We start from the raw sequence: 17,100 nt of genomic DNA on the forward strand, positions 1-17,100 counted from the left end.
GTATAGGTTGATCAACCAACCTGTCGTTCATGGGTGCAATATTAAAAAAAAAAAGTCTAATATATACATAATTTATCACTCATTATTGTGATTCATGTTTTGAATATAGTTAATAGTCTGTCTCATTGACGATGTCCATGTAACGTAGAAATGAAATATACTGGAGTTTTTGAATAAAATTATATATAATTTTTGTTACAAGTGTAAGCGTAAAAGTTATTTAACTCCTTAACGCACTCAACCGAGTTAACTCGGGTCCAAGAAACTGAATTTTTTCCGTGCACCTGAGTTAATACGTGCGACCGTGAATTTTGACATATAACAATTTTTACGTTATATTTATTACCCTATCATGGATAGTGATTAAGATTGGTTATTTAGTTCAGAAGATGAAAGCGGGAAATGCTTCGAGGCCATAAAACAATTTCTACATTTTTCAAATAATGATGAATTTGCAGCAAATCACCCTCACCCAAAGGAAATTGGCGGAAAAACGACCGCTTTCTGATTTTTAATTGGTGCGTTAAGGGGTTAAATGTCTAGTGCACCGTTATTTAGCAATCTTCTAATGTCTCTTTGCAAAAAAGATGAAGACTGATGAAGCAAATTACCAACCAATCAGCATATTAGGAGTCATGGTCAAGTAAGTTGATCAAGAGCAAAATAGAAGAATGAATAGACAGAAATGGGGTACTATATAAAGGCAACATTGGTTATGTAAAGGGCAAGCTGTGCCTCAATAACTTGCTCACATTTTATAATACAGTGTCAGCCGAATTGGATAAAGGTAATGGGTTTACAGTAATATTGCTGGACATAAAGACTTCTGACAGGATACCATATGGAATTCTAAATAATAAATTGCAGCACATAAGGATGGATATATAGCTGGTGACATGAATAAGAGGGTGGTTGATGGAGAGATACCAGACAGTAGTTTATTGAGGAGCAGAATCCAGCAGAAGGCCTGCGACTAGTAGTGTGCCGCAGGGCTGTTCTTGGGCCACTACTATTAAATTTGTACATTAACAATATAAGAAAGGTTCTGAGAGGAACCATTCAGTTGTTTGCTGATGCAAAACTGGGTAGAACAATAGTTAATAAAAATAATGTTCAAATTTTGCGAGATGATTTGAATAGACTAGTCTGGCAAATGAGAATGGATGTCAGTTTAATGTGACAAAATGTAAGGTTATGCATTTTGGGTGAAAAGATTACCAGCTGTGTACCACATTGATGAAACTGTACTTGTACTCCAAGAAACTGATGAAGCCAGGGATTTGGGGTGTTAGTGAAAAGGGAGTTCAAGTTTAGAGGGCATATTGCAAAAGTGGCTAAAGCATGTAAATTAAAGATACCAAGAAATTATATACTCAGTTTATTCCTTTACCCAAGTGTAAGCAAACAAGTTTGCACCTGAACTATTTTCAGGACTAGGGAAACTCATATAAAGAAGCTCAAACTTCACATCACTTGCCTTAGTATCTCATAATGCAAAGCACATCTCCTTGCAAACATGTATAATGCTATGAATTATGGGAAGGGCCACTACTCAGACTGGTTTCAACCTTCATTGAGGTCTCATCAGTGGGAGCCAGACCCAGAAGTTATACTAAGGTTGAAGTAATGCATAAGTTATGGGTGATTCTATGTAGAGTATGCTGGCATGATCAGAAAGGCCAGATTTACCATCATAAAATTTAATATATGCCATTTATGTTCCTTTTTTTGGATGGGAGTTGTGCATCCTGTTTCACCTATGTAAGGCAAATTACAGGTGCAATGAATACAACATACTCCAAGGTGGGCCAGCAGAGGAAGTGGATCCCTGGAAAGGTTGGTCGATTGGTAGAGGCTGTGCTACTAATGGCTCACACAAAAAGTTAAGCAAGTTTGAGTGCAGTTAGTAGTTGGAAGGGGAACAATCATTTGATGCTGTTGGCACACTCTCCCTCGATGAGTCTTTGGACTCCCTGGAGGTGTCATATAATAATAATAATAATAATAACTTGTAGTCTTCATAATTTGTCTGAAATGAATGCTGATCACCGTATAACACTAAAGGAAAGGATAATATTAAATAGCAATTCACTTATACTGTATAACAACAGTAAATTGACTGATATAAAAACTGAACTGGTCTTAATTCCACCATTTTCCATTACATCTAAACACAAAAAAGAATTATCTAACTGCCATTTACAGTTCAGCTACTGAGTCATATTAGTTGACATTATGGTAGAGACAACAAAGACTATAAGTATATTATGTCTTTAAATTAAAGATGCCAAGAAATTATATTCTTGGCTTCATCCAAGTGCAAGCAAACAAAGTTTGCATGTGAAGTAACTTCATGACAGGGCAACTGGTACATAGTGACTAATGACTTCATATCAATTGCCTTAGTATCCCATAATGCACACCATATATCCTTACAGACATGTATAATGCTATGCATTATGGGAAGGACCACTAGCCAGACCGGTTTTGACCTTTATTGACTTCTCATCAGTGGGAGCCACACCCAGAAATGTTACTAAGATTGAAGTAATGATGAAGTCATATTTCCATGTACAAGTAGCCAAAAGGTGTCACACCTGGTTATACTATAAATTAAAAATGCCAAGAAATTATATTCTTGGTTTCATCCCTTTATCAAGTGTAAACAAAGTTTGCACATGAAATAACTTCATGTCTTCATAATGAGACCTCAACAAAGGTCAAATTGGTCAGGCCCTTCCCATAATACATAGCATTATACATGTCTGTAAGGTTTTGCACTTTATATTATGGGATACTAAGGCAATTGATATAAAGTTATTAGCCTCTACATACGAGTTGCCATCTGTCTCCTATTCTCTTAGCACAGCCTTCCTGATAAAACTAAAAACTATAACCTCCAGATATGAAGTTACTTCATGTGCAAGCTTTATTTGCTAGCACTTGGAAAAAGAATGAAACCAAGAATATAATTTCTTGGTATCTTTAATTTATAGCATAGCCAAGTGGAAAAACTTTCAACATATATTTTGTCTTAATTATGCATGGAAAGAACTGGATTCAGAATTTCTTTATAAGGTCATTTCTAGCTAAAGTGAGTTATCCAGTATCATATGTCATATCTTGCAAAATAATCCAAGAACAGGTGCAAGTTACAGAACATACCAATCAGATGAAATTACCTGATTTATCACAGCATTAAATGTTTCTATCAAGCCAAAGAAAGTTGGATGTGATGGGGTTAGTGAACCCAAGCTAAGAGGAAGATAACTTCATGTATTCCCAAAGCCAGTTTTCTGTATTGTGGCAGGAAAACTCTGCATAAAGCCTGTCAACACAGTTCAACCACTAACTCATGACACCTCCTCTTTAGTACCATCTGTCTCCTATTCTCTTAGCACAGCCTTCCTGATAAAACTAAAAACTATAACCTCCAGATATTCAACAAGGACATGAACAATTCCACTCCACACATACACACCTTTATAAAAAAACCTTGTCCACATGAGGTATTGATGTGCTACAGGTTCTGTAACATCACACAAGTGATAATAAAAAAATAAGCAAAATTAGTGCAATAGGGCACAATAAGGAAGAACTTCATGTGACTAACTATTCATCACATATGTATACTGACAAAATCTACATCCAACAACAGGTAAGTCAACGTTTGTCTGTCTTCATCATTAGACTTAAAACCACCAAATTTAGCATGGAAATTATGACTGGGAAAACAGGCTGGAAACTCTTGATCTTTGATAGTTACCCTATGTAATAAATGTTTTTTCTTATATCTTGAGAAATGTTAGGCCTACCAAATTTATGTACCATCCACATAAACTACAACACACTTAAAAAAAAAAATGCAATTTCACATACAAAAGACTGTAAACCTATACAAATAAAAGAAATCATAATCTAGAATACCTGCTCTCAAGACCAAATATGATACTTTATGAGCCACTTCAAATTATATAAAGATTTTTACAATAATGAATGGTTCAGTACGACAAACTGAAGTGAAGTCTTCAGAAGATTATGGAACATTTTAGATCATTGATATATAGAGATAAGCAAAGCTTTACTTTTATGGAGCACCCCAAGATTGAAAAGTGACCTTAAACATTGATTTACATACTATCCTTCAATGGGGCGAGAACAACCATGTCATGTTCAATGCCACCAAAACACTATTTATTTATTATTTTTATGGCTATTTTAGCCAATTTTTGTTTAGGAGTACCCCCTTTTTTATAATGTCATTGGCTTTTTACTCAGATTTTAGGGCATTACTGATATTTTATATGGATAAATATGTGAAGAATATATAGGAAGGGGAAAAAAAAAAAAAAAATATATATATATATATATATATATATATATATATAGGAAGAAAGAATCAGACACACCTTTGTGGGATGTTGCTGGCTATTTTCTTCTTCAGTGGCACCCCGATGTACATTCATTGTTAAAGGAAGGAAGTATAGCTGAACGGAAAGGGGGGGGGTTGTAAAAGTGGGGTTGGAGAGATGTGGGAGAATTATTGGTGAGACAAGATGTGAACTTTGTTTTTTTTTATATTTTTTAATTATTAAGGGTGGGCAGAGAATACTTTGGGATGGGGGTGAACAAAGAAATTTTTGGGGAAGGAGAAGGATATTATGGGATAAGATCAGGGGTGGGAGAATGGGATGCGAGCCGTTTTGACAGTGTGTCGTCTTCAGAGCTCGTGGGGAAGTCAAGACTATGTCATGCTGGCTTGGTGTTTCTGTCTTTGGTGAATCTGTGCTGTATTCTATTGGTTAGAATTGTGACCTAATTTTTATGTTATGGAACTTCCAACTCTCAGAAATTATGTAGGGTAGGGCTGGTGGATGTTTATTGCATTTTTGTCACATTTTATGGCCATCGTGTCAGATATTCTAAGCATTGTTTTGTTTTCCTGTATGTCTACTATTATGGCCTTATAAATTTGTGGGGTATGTTTCTGTTCAAGGGCGTGGACAGCTATTTCTATTTTTCCTGTATTTTGTTTTTCTTTTGGTTGTTGCGTTTTTTTTTTTTTTTTTTACTTATTTATTTTTATTGTTTAAATGTTCTGGAATTGGGATGTTGCAGTCACGCAAGTGTTCTTGTAGTCTTGCCCACAAAGATCTGATAGTAGAACCTGTGTAGGTGACATCACAATCTTGTGAAGAAAAAGCCAGACATACAAAGGTATGTCTGGTTTTTTCTTCCTATATATTCTTCATATATCTGTCCATATAAAACATCAGTAATGCCCTAAAATTTGAGTAAAAAAGCCAATGACATTATAAAAAAAGGAGTACTCCTAAACAAAAATAGGCTAAGATAGCCATAAAAATAATATTTACTTAGAGGAGTAGCATGGGAATTTTCCCAGAAATAATAGCTATTTATTTAGCATCATGATCCACAAGTGAAAGGTCATAATACCTGTAGCACACATCAGTAGCAAGTGTGATATGCAAATAAGAAATTTGTTGAAATGGTTTTTGAATACTTGAAGAGTATACTCTTTGAGGAAGTGAGAGAAGCTGTTCCGGTTCAGTATCAGTAGATGGAAGAGAAGTTGGCTCCATAAGTTTGGAGGTTGATGGTAAATGGATGTTGACAAGCAGCTGCCTGCTCTTGTTCATACAATTTTGGGAGAAAGTGGAGAAATGATAGTGGCCAATTCAGCAGAGCACTGACTATGAAAATACCTGTTTGTGGGCATCTGTGTGTGTGTGGGGGGGGGGGCATCAACTGATTGCCCTCTTCTGACTTTGGAGAAGTCACTCAATGTTGGAAGCAGTTATTTAGCTTGCTCCACCTACTTGTAATAACTTGTAGTAAATTCAAGCAATGCTAGTAAGGCTTTGGGAGCAGTACACCAAATGTGGACATTTCATGTTTGGATAGATTTGGAATTTACACAGCATTAATAGTTTACAAGTGAAAAACAGTCCTTGTGTGGAAAATTAAATTGAGTTTTTTTAGCAGCTGCAGAAACCATGGCTGATATGTATCTGTACCAGGAAAGCTGGAGATCAGTCAGTACAAGATGATGATGATTTATGGTTGGAATAGTGCAAGGACAGCAAAGATCATACTGTGCCATATCAAAGGTTATAGCAATACACAAGGTAATACAATAATAAAATCCATGCCTGCAGTGGGATTCAAGCCCATGCCCTGTTGGTTGGAGAGAAGGTAATCTAACCAGTTAATCAGGCCGTCAGTACAAGATGAGAAATCGAATCATGTTTTGTATCTGAGTATTACTGAAAATAAGTGGAAGTGATGCAAGACTTTCTTGTGGGAAATAATATAGAACTATGTTTTAGTAGCATTGAAGTTCACAAAGTTATCCTTGCCTCACTAAATAGCGAAGAGATCAGTATTAAGGCATTTGTTATGGAAGATTTTGAGACTTCTAATGATTAGGCACTACAGGGTTTGTTAAATGAGAGGAAAGAGTGGAGTGTGCTATGTCATCAACATAGTTATTGATAGCATTTGAAATCAGTGAGAGCAAGCAGTTTATTTATAGGAAGAGAGTGAGTGAAAATACAACACTTGGGGTACTCCTGTATCAGTGGAAAATATGAAATATGAAAGAGAAAATCATCTAAAATAACACTAAGCAATCAGGGTGAAAGCTTGAAACCCAGCTATATGAAGTTGAAGGCTATAAGATGGTAATTATATGGTCTCCAATTCAAACCAGTTTGCAATTTACAACTGACATGTCTCTGCTGTACAGCTTTTCTATGGATATTTTCAGATGTTGCTCATCTGAAATAGTATAACTGTCATTCTTCTAAATTTGCTAGAAGTAGACAGCAGGATATGCTAACCTGATACAAATAATTGCAAATTTAATGCCAAAGTGTCCAATCTTCACAGCATTCCTCAAAAATAACTCAGTTTTCATCTTAACATGACTATCAAGTTTAGATTTTTCTTACTGCTGCTCATATTATTTATAGAATAAAACCTGACATTTCATTTTGTAATGGATGCAAACTAGTGGTAGTCATTCCTTTTATTAATCTCTTCAATTATCGACATATCATTCAAGCGCCATTCATTAATAACTAATTGGCCATTCGTTTTTTTTAATATTTTTTTCCGAAAATTTAACGTGTGATTATATACCACAATGCCACTACCTTAACGTCATCCTTGTGCATCATCGCATTCCAAAAGAATGCCAAGTTATCTCAGATATTAATGCATTTTTCCTGCCACCACAAAGAATAGAAATTCTATTTAATATGCATGTTTACAGATATCAAGCACACATCCAAGCGATTATCAGTCCTTACTAAGGTGAAGAAAACCACTACCAGTTATAGTGCGTTCGAAACGAAAATCGAACGTAATACAATTCTCTAGATTTAAGCTGTTCAGTATATTGTACAGAATTGCTGGTTTAACTTTCTGATGCTTAAGTGAACTTAATGAATACAAATAATGTGCATACAAGTCAAATAAATATCGATTTCTAGAACAGAAGTTTAGAATTTGAGAAATAATCATAAAGCAAAACTAATAGAACGCGTCTCTTAGCTTGTTAAGCCTACACGTAAAGCAATGTTTTGTTGTTCAGGAAATATTATTAAGCAGATGTTGATCGTCTCATATTGCTACATATTATAGTTTTCTTTTGAGCAGTAAATAAAAATCAGTGATATATATTAACGATTAAATTCCACTTAAATTAAATTATCCGTATAATATTCTAACCTTATAATAAGCTCCATTTTCGCCGCATACCTCTACCGCTAAATCTTCCATTTTGACACACCTTTGCATTATGGGAACAACGTTTACCCCTCTAGTTGAAGGAAAATTGTGTGTACTTTTTTTCCCCGGACTCATTCCAGTTTAATGTTATTTGAAACATAAATTTGTATTTAAAATTACTGATTTACTTTCATAAAAAATAAGCGCATTTATTCTTATAGTAAAGGATTCTGAGTAATCAAAAAGTGACACAAAGTGACGTATGTTATACACATTCAGCATGGTTGAGAAAACAGTGTGATGTGATGTTTTTGTAGGGTAATAATGCTTCTGCTTATTTTTCCTGTAAGTTAATTTTGATGGGCACCCTCCGGAATTCGAAGCAAAACTCTATGAGCACACTTAAATGTCGACACTTCTATTCACTTAAATATTTGGTAGTATATATTTAATTCAATTTGTGAATATTTTCTAAGCCTAATGAATTTCATGCAACAGTCCAATGCCTTGATTTCATTTTGCACTTGCTAATTCATTCGACTAAGATGTCCAGCGAAAGTGAATCGGATGAATTTTTTGATGCCGAAGATACCACTCCTGTGCGTGATCCAAGGTATGTAACATTTTATGTTATATGCTGTTTGTGAAACTTTTCACTGATGTTTTGTATTACATATATATATATATATATGTTTGAAGTTTGGGTGGGCATGATCGTTGAGCGGCCTGCTCGCCGTGTTCCCTTTACAAACTTTCCTCCTCTTTCGATATCTATTTCATCTCTTGAAACCTTTCAGCATAAACTTATTTTGTTATCTAGTTTTCTCAGCCAGTCTATCGAGTCTTTTAACTATACAGTATTTCGATGTGTGCCGAGCGCATTTAGACCAAAAAAAATAAGTAAATAAATAAATAAAAAGTTATATATTTGAAAATGATGAGATACCAATTATGATTTTTTTTTCTCTCGAATTTTGAGTTTATAATTTTTATTTCAAATGCTAAAAGGCTTCTTTATTCTTTTGTGCCATTAGCATACATAAAAGTATAATACCAGCCAGTTAATGTATGAATTGAAATAAGAGCTTCTTAATACTATTATCATCATTAAACCTCCATGTAGTCAAGAGACTCATTGTGGTGAAGTGTATGTGTGGGGGGGAGGGGGATGCACACAGAGCTCATCATAATGAATGGTGCATTCACTGTCTCTGCACTCACTACATTTTCAGGCAATGCATTCCAATAACTCACCACTCTGCATGCAAAAAATTTACTTCTCACCCCTCCATAGTGCAATTGGAAGAACAAATGGTACGTTGTGCCCTTCGATTAGAAAGGCTTAATTTTTATTCCTGTCGTGATGGGAGGAATCTTTATATGGACTTTTTCAATTGAAGGCGAGTTAGCCGATCTCACGGAGGTAGTGGGTTTTTTCTCCTGGAAACTCGTGTTTTTCATCCCACATACAGACAAATCGGCCCTTCAGAACACTCAATTTACAGACAAAAAATACTTGTGGTGGTGGGCGATAGAGTGCTGATGTAGTTGATTGGTAGTAGAGGTTCGATGTAGTGGTGGAGACGGGAGATTTGTCCTCCTGCGATGTGTCTTCAGACTCCTTCGAGGTATCACGAATAATAATAAATAAAATACAGCTTTCAAAGATTTCCTCTTATTCTTCCCTGTCTTCAGCCATTCTATGAAAAGTCTTGTCCACATTAATCTTGTAATTATCTCTTACCAACTATTGGAGGTTCTTAGGATATTGCAGAATCTCAGTGTAAATACAGCTGTGGGATTAGATGAGTATCAGCTTGGGTTTTGCAAGAATGTGAAGGGAACTGGCAGTGCCTCTGACTTTAAATTAAGTCTCAGCTCTGGTAGTTGCAAGGGAGTGGAAAGAGGGCTGAATAATTCCCTTGCATAAGAGAGGTTTTAAGACTGCAGTAGCAAATTATAGACCAATCAATAACTCAGGAGTGATGGTAAAAGTACTAGAAAAATTGGTAAAAAAGAAAATTCAAGAATGGGTAGATAAAAATATGATACTGTATGAGAGCCAACATGGATTTGTGAAGGGTCGTCATGCCTTAGTAATTTACTAACTTTTTATAATAAAGTGACAGCTGAGTTGGATAAAGGAAATGGCTACACAATGATATCGCTGGATTTTGTGAAGGCATTTGACAGGATACCACATGGCCCTATGTTACACAAATTAGAACAAATAGTAGAGATGGATATGACAGTGGTAATGTGTATAGGAGGGTGGCTGCTGGGCATATATCAAAAAGTGGTATATAGTGTGAGCAGAATCCAGGTGACTAGTGGTTCAGTGCTAGGACCACTACTGTTTAATTTGTATGTAAATGATATTGGAAATAACCTGAAAGGAAATATTCAAATGTTTGCTGATGATGCAAAATTAGGGAGCGCAATAGTTAATCAAGCCGATGTGGAGAACTTGCAGGACAATTTAAATAGGCTGTTAGTATGGGTAAGAGATAATGAGTATCAGTTTATTGTAGAGAAATATAAAGTTATGTATTTTGGAATAAATAGATTAGTCTGTTTACCACATTGATGGAACTGTACTGCAGGAAATAGAAGAAGCTAGAGATTTAGTGGTGGTGGTAGAAAGAGAGTTAAAGTTCAGAGGACATATTGCTAAGGTAGCTCATAACATTCCTATGGCTGTTGAAGAACGCATTAACAAGTAGAAATAAGGAAGTTGTTATTTCTCTTTATAAGGCTGTGATACATCCACGTGTGGATTACTGTGCTCAGGTCTGATCTCCTGGGTTTCTTGGGGATGAGGAAGTGGTGGGAGAAGATTCCGAGGCAAGTGGACAAGATGGTAAGTCATCTGTGGAATGTTCCCTGTGAGGATAAATTGAGGGTGTGTGGATTGCAGAAGTTGGTTGATAAGAGAAAAGAGGGGATATGATAGAAACATTTTACTTAAAGGGTTTTATAGGATTGATGTAGGGGAAGTTTCAGCACTAGGCCAGAAGAAGAGGTGTGTTTGAACTAGATTTTTTGCTTGAAGAGTTTTGAATGAGTTGAATAGGTTGCCAGAGTCAGTTGTGCCTTGTCTGTTAATGGGTTCAAGGAGAGGTATGATGGTTTGGGTCTCTCATAGTGATTCTTGGGACTCCATGGAGGTGCTTGTACAATAATAATAATGTCTATGCCCCTCCCTCCTCCTGTTTACCGGGCTCTGCTGTTTGAATTCTCTCAGTCTGTCCTCATATTCAACATTCCTGATCCCTGAAATTGACTTAGTCAATCCTCTCTGAACTCTCTCCAACCATTCATCATCCTTTTGAAAACCAGGTATCCAAATCTGTACACAGTAATCCATATACAGTCTGATCAAAGTCTTGTACAATGGAATTATAACATCCTTTCTTCTACAAGTCATTGTTCTCCATATCATTGCCATAATCTGTTATGCTAGGGAAGGGCCACTACCCAGACTAGTTTCGACCTTTATTGAGGTCTCTTCAGTGGGAGCCAGGCAGAAGCATTTGCAGGTCATCTCTACCTATTAACTAGTCTGGTTGTGGCCCTTCCCTTAATGCATAACATTAGACATATCCGCAAGGAGATGTGTTTTGCATTATAGGAGATACTGAGACAGGAGTGTTGGTAGCTTGCTCCACCTTTGCAACGAGTTGTCCTGGTGTTGTACCACCTTACCCCAGTCCTGAAGATACTTTCAGGTGCAAACTTTGTTTGCTCACACTTGGATAAAGGATTAAACTAAATTTATTATACTCTAACCAAGTGAAAAATAAACTTTCAACATCAATAATAATAGAGGAATGGCCAGGAGAGGCTATGGAGGTGTCATATCCAAGAAGCAGGGTCAGTGGAACTTGTTATAGAACCAGCAATGAACTAAAATGTGTTTACAAATGCCAGAAGTATTTGAAATAAAGGGGATGAAATTGTAATGTTGATAGAGTTCATTCAGTCCAAAATTGCTCATTTCTGGTACTATAACTAGTCTCATTGAACCTGCTTCTCGGATATGACTCCTCCATATCTTCTCCTGGCCATTTCTCTCTGTCATCACTGATATTACACCTCTCTCCAGGCCTAAACGTTATGCCTACATCCTTGACTCTCTTAATCCTTCTTTCACACACACATTTCTCACATATTGTCTTGTGTCCCTTCTCTCTCGTTCTCTTCACTCATGCCACTCACTTCTCCACTCTGAGAGCCATCACATAATATATATTATTATTATGGCTGAGGGAATGTGGACTGCAGAGTTTGGTGGATAGAAGAAGGAGAGGTGATATGATTGAGACTTTTAAACTGTTGACAGGTGGTTACAGGGTTGACACTGGGGAGTTCCTTCGCTTGGTTGAACAGTGGGAAGGAGTGATGACAAGAGGCCATCCCTGGAAGTTACGAAAGGAAACTGTGAGCAAGAGATAAGGAGTGGTTTCTTTGCATGGAGGGTGGTTGAACTGTGGAATGCATTGCCTGATGGAGTGGTGAGAGCAAGAACGGTCAATGAGTTTAAAGAGTGGTATGATAGACTTTGTGTTTCTTAGGGGAGGACCTCCCCTCGATGAGTCTTGACAGACTTTATGTTCTTAGGAAGGACCTCCCGCGATGAGTCTTTTGACTCCATGGAGGCCTGAATAATAATAATAATTATTCAGGCCTACATGGAGTCAAACGACTCATCACGGGAGGTCCTTCCTAAGAAACACAGTCTATCAAGACTCATCGTGGGGAGGTCCCTCCTAGGAAACACAATTTCTATCATACAACTCCTTAAACTCATTGACCGTTCTCACTCTCACCACTATCAGGCAATGCATTCCATGGTTAAACTACCCTCCATGCAAATAAAAAAACACCTTCCTCACCCTCTTGCTCACAGTTTCCTTTCGTAACTTCCAGGGATGGCACCCTTGTCATCACTCCTTCCCGCCGTTTTCAACCAAGCGAAAGAACTCCCCAATGTCAACCCTGTAACCACCTCTCAACAGTTTAAAAGTCTCAATCATATCACCTTTCCTTCTTCTATCCACCAAACTCTGCAGTCCACATTCCCTCAGCTGATCCTCATAACTAACATTGTACAGTCCTGAAACCATCTTTGTTATCTGCCTTTGTACCCTTTCCACAGTTAATTTATTCCCTTCAAATCCTGGGGACCAAATCTGAGAACAATAGTCTAAGTGTGGTCTGATCAGAATCTTATACAATGGAATGATAACTCTTTTATCTCTGCAGGTCGGTGTCTTTTTCATTATAGCAGCAATCCTCTGTGTTACCTTCACCACCTTTACAATACGTCCCCTAAATTTCAGGTTTCTATCAATCATCAACCTCAGATCTCTTATCTCCCCTACTTCCTCCAGTATAGCTCCTCCCATAGAGTATGCAGCGTCTCATCGATGTGTCCCAAACCTAAAACGGGGTGTCGGTTTAATGCAGCAAAGACCTTACATTTTGCTGCATTAAACCAACACCCCCCATTCATTTCCCCATCTATCTAGCTTATTCAGATCCTCTTGCATGGCTACCACATCTGCAGTGTTACTAATAACCCTTCCCAGCTTCGCATCATCCGCAAACAATTACCCCCTGCAATCCACTGACAATGTCATTGATATAAATGCTAAACAATATAGATCCCAGTACTGGGCCCTGTGGGACCCCACTTGTAACCTTCTGCCTCCTTGATATTGCCCCACCATACACAACTCTCTGATGCCTATCAGATAGCTAATCCTTAATCCAGTTGACTAACCTGACATTTAAACCCATGTGCTGCAACTTAAATATCAGCTTATCAAGTGGCACCCTGTCAAAATGCCTTTGCAAAATCCAAAAAATAGCAGAATATACCTTTCCTCATCAACTGCTCTTGTCACGTTATTATAAAAGGCAATCATATTACTAAAGCAAGAGAACCCCTTAATAAATCTATGCTGACTCTCACAGATAACATTACCCTCATCTGCCCAATGCTGTATACAGTCCCTCACTAATTTCTCCAAGATCTTAACAACTACTGATGACACACAAGTTGGCCGATAATTAGACATTTCCAGTCTGCTTCCGCTCTTATGCAATGCCACTATCTTACTAAAATAATAAATTTAATTTAATCCTTTATCCAAAGTGTAAGCAAACAAAGTTTGTGGTTGAAGTATCTTCAGGACCGAGGCAACTTGTAGTAAAGGTGGACCAAGCTCTCATCACTCCTTGTCTCAGTATCTCCACAATGCATAGCACATCTCCTTGCAGACATGTATAATGCTATGCATTAAGGAAGCGCCACTATCCAGACCGGTTTTGACCTGTATTGAGGTCTCGTCATGGGAGCCAGACCCATAAGTTGTGATACTAGGGTAGAAGCACTGGAGAGGTCATATTTACTTATACGAGTTGCCAAAAAGTGTACCACCTTATTATTAAATTACTCTGGATTTAAAGAAAGATGTTGGAAGTTTATTTTCCGCTTGGTTAGACTATAATAAATTTAGTTTAATCCTTTATCTGAATGTAAGCAAACAAAGCTTACACCTGAAGTATCTTCAGGACTGAGGCAACTCATAGTAAAGGTGGACCAAGCTCTCATCACTCCTTGTCTCAGTATCTCCCATAATACAAAACATAGCATTATACATCTCCTCGTGGACATGTATAATGCTATGCATTAAGGGAAGATGGTAGTCTATTATTTTGAGTAAAAAAGTTAATATAAATGTGTCCAATTCCCAATGGATGTGGAGATAAAGCTGTTTGAAACTGGCATGTAAAAAGCTATTATGAGAGATATTAAAAAATTATAAATGACTTGTGGTTTGTATTTATTGACTGTTTGAATGATACAAAACACAAATAATTGACAAATACTATAATTTAAAGTTCATAATAAATGTTCGAAAATTCCACTGCCAACCTCAATGCACTTTGCAATTCTTGTGGTAATAGTACGTGTTGTTCTTCTGAGGTCGTCTTTTCATTCTTTTATGAGGGCAGCAGTATCCATAATGCAAGTAATCAATTGCAGAAATTGTAGATAAATGGACCCTGTAAGACAATTGTTGGTAACACAACAGGCCCAATCAATTGATTGTTAATCATACCACACCACACGTCAATAGAGAAGCAGTGTTGGAAATTATTTCTAGTGGTATGTGGATTTTCATCTCCTAGGAGAAGGTGTTACACCTGGTGTATGTGAAATGGATACAAATCTTGCTCATGTAATGTTCACCATACTCTTTTATGTGGAACACTGATGCATGCAGAAATTCTCCATGTGCTAGTAGTAGGACTACCAACTGAAGAATGTGTTCTAGTTCATTCACATTTTGTTCGTATCCACGTTTACAAGAAATATGACTGCTGGGAACAGTACCAGTCTCATGCAGTTTGTTGTAAACACTCTTGAATCTGGTACTCTGCGGTTAGAAAACCATCAACGATATTCTCTACAAGCAGCAACAGCACTTCCGTTATTAAAACTAAGCATACATCATATCAGCATAGTCAGCATGTGTAAAGATGTGCGGCATTCTTAACAACACTTCTACCACAAAATTACATCAGATTGTAACTGCTTCTTGGTCACATCTGAATCAGAGAGCTGCGTGCACATTGGCGCTGTACACGACAATTTCAAACAGCTATATCTCTGCATCCATTCACAAACAGTCACCTGTTCATATGAACTTTTTTATTCAGAATAATTGAAACTACCACCCACCAAAATATTTACTATTTCTTCCTGAAACACACTGTATACATATACACAGGGCTTGACAAATACACTCGCCTGTGGCGAGTAGCTATAGACAGGACAAAATGAAAAGGTTTTATTTAATAAAAAATAAATTTTTGAAAAATCTTTTTAACTTTAGAAAACACAAATGTAGCACAAATTATCAGTTTATGGATCTCTTATTGGAACTTTAAAAAAAAAAAAAAAGGGGGGGGGGGATCTTGGGCCAGCACGTTTTTTGTGTGGCGAGTAGCATTTTGTGCAGTTTGTCGAGCCCTGTATACATATTAACCCTAACATAACATTTGCCTATGAATTAGTCTAATGGTTCACTCCCACTTCTGAATCTTCGATTACCTAAGGAATCTGGAATATTGAAAGTCTATATTTCGAAAGCCCACTGACATGCTGCTTCCTATCATTATAAACCTCAAAACTTTGGTATTATTTCCACACTAGAGCAAGAACCTGCTGACTCATTACTGACAAGGATGAACTAGCTAAAGAACTTGAATATTTAAAAACTAATTTCCTTCAAAATGGCTATAATGACCACATTATCTCCAGACTCAACTGACATGAGATCTGAGAAATTTCTAATGAAGAAGAAAACAGGTTTCATTATGTTTCCATATATTGGCCCTATTTCCATAAAACTGGCAAAAAATATGTTAAAAAAAAAAAAAGTATAAAATCGAAGTAGTATTTACCCCCTTTTATTAAGATGAGATCACTACTCCGATCCACGAAACGTCGACATAGCCCACTTCAATATCTGGGTGTTTATTGGCTGTGGTGCAATAGTCAGTCATCTTACTATGGACAGACAGAAAAATCAGTTGAACAAAGTATATTGAAGAAGAGGTCCGGCCTAAGGTATTTTTGCGCCCCAAGCGCAGAGCCTTTGGGGCTCCTTTTAAAGGTTACAGATTTAATATTAAATTTACATGCATTTTTCATGCTTTCACTAATGAAAAACCTTACATTTTGATTGTTCTGAATTTTCATGTATTTAATAATCGAAAGGTTTGATATAAAAAAAATTAATATACATAATAAGATTAAAATGTCACTAATAATAAAAATAACAAAAAATGAATATAGTTACGTTGAATTCAATGTAAAAGTCACATATATTTACATGAATTTCTGTTTTCAGACTTTTGCAGATGCAAAGTCTTGAAGTAGATCTTCAAATTTGATTTTTTTAAGAACATCATGCTCTATAGAGATAGTTGTCAGTCACTCTTGAGACATAGTTGATCTCAAATAATTTTTAATAAGTTTTAATTTAGAGAAACTTCTTTCACACAACACTACAGTTATTGGGAAAGTTAACATGATTTTTAAGGCAACTGCCATATTAGGATCGAAATCATTTGGCAAAATGAATTGCAACATATCTAATGGCGTCCAATCTGATTTTATTAAAGGGGACAGTGCTGTTATTTCCTCTAACATTTTTGAGCCATCCAAGTCAGTCTCATTGATGTCATTTGAGTTTGTGAGTGCTGCTTGTAGATCCAAACATTTTTTTTAAAGTTGATCTTTAGAAAGGTTTTGTAATTTATTTTCAT

At 36.6% G+C, this 17,100-nt stretch overlaps 2 protein-coding genes across 5 annotated transcripts in view; one reads left to right on the forward strand and one right to left on the reverse strand.

Annotated features, from left to right (window-relative positions):
- LOC150095073 (fragile X messenger ribonucleoprotein 1 homolog B-like) overlaps nt 1–7,890 on the reverse strand; it is a 467,885-nt gene extending 459,995 nt beyond the window's left edge. For all 4 annotated transcript variants that reach the window (XM_090411425.1, XM_090411423.1, XM_090411424.1 and 1 more), the window contains exon 1: nt 7,756–7,890. In XM_090411425.1, coding sequence (XP_090267551.1) covers nt 7,756–7,890 — 135 coding nt within the window. The remainder of the gene's footprint in view (nt 1–7,755) is intronic.
- A 346-nt stretch (nt 7,891–8,236) lies between these two features.
- The window catches only part of LOC150095074 (WD repeat-containing protein 44), a 362,406-nt gene continuing 353,542 nt past the window's right edge, over nt 8,237–17,100 (forward strand). The window contains exon 1 of the mRNA XM_090411421.1: nt 8,237–8,368. Within this exon, the coding sequence (XP_090267547.1) occupies nt 8,301–8,368 (68 nt within the window). The 5' untranslated portion in view covers nt 8,237–8,300. The remainder of the gene's footprint in view (nt 8,369–17,100) is intronic.

The sequence above is a fragment of the Typopeltis vanoorti genome, chromosome 21 (assembly GCF_054136105.1).
Source record: "Typopeltis vanoorti isolate ZY-2024b chromosome 21, IOZ_Tvanoo_1.0, whole genome shotgun sequence".
Classification (NCBI taxonomy): domain Eukaryota; kingdom Metazoa; phylum Arthropoda; class Arachnida; order Uropygi; family Thelyphonidae; genus Typopeltis; species Typopeltis vanoorti.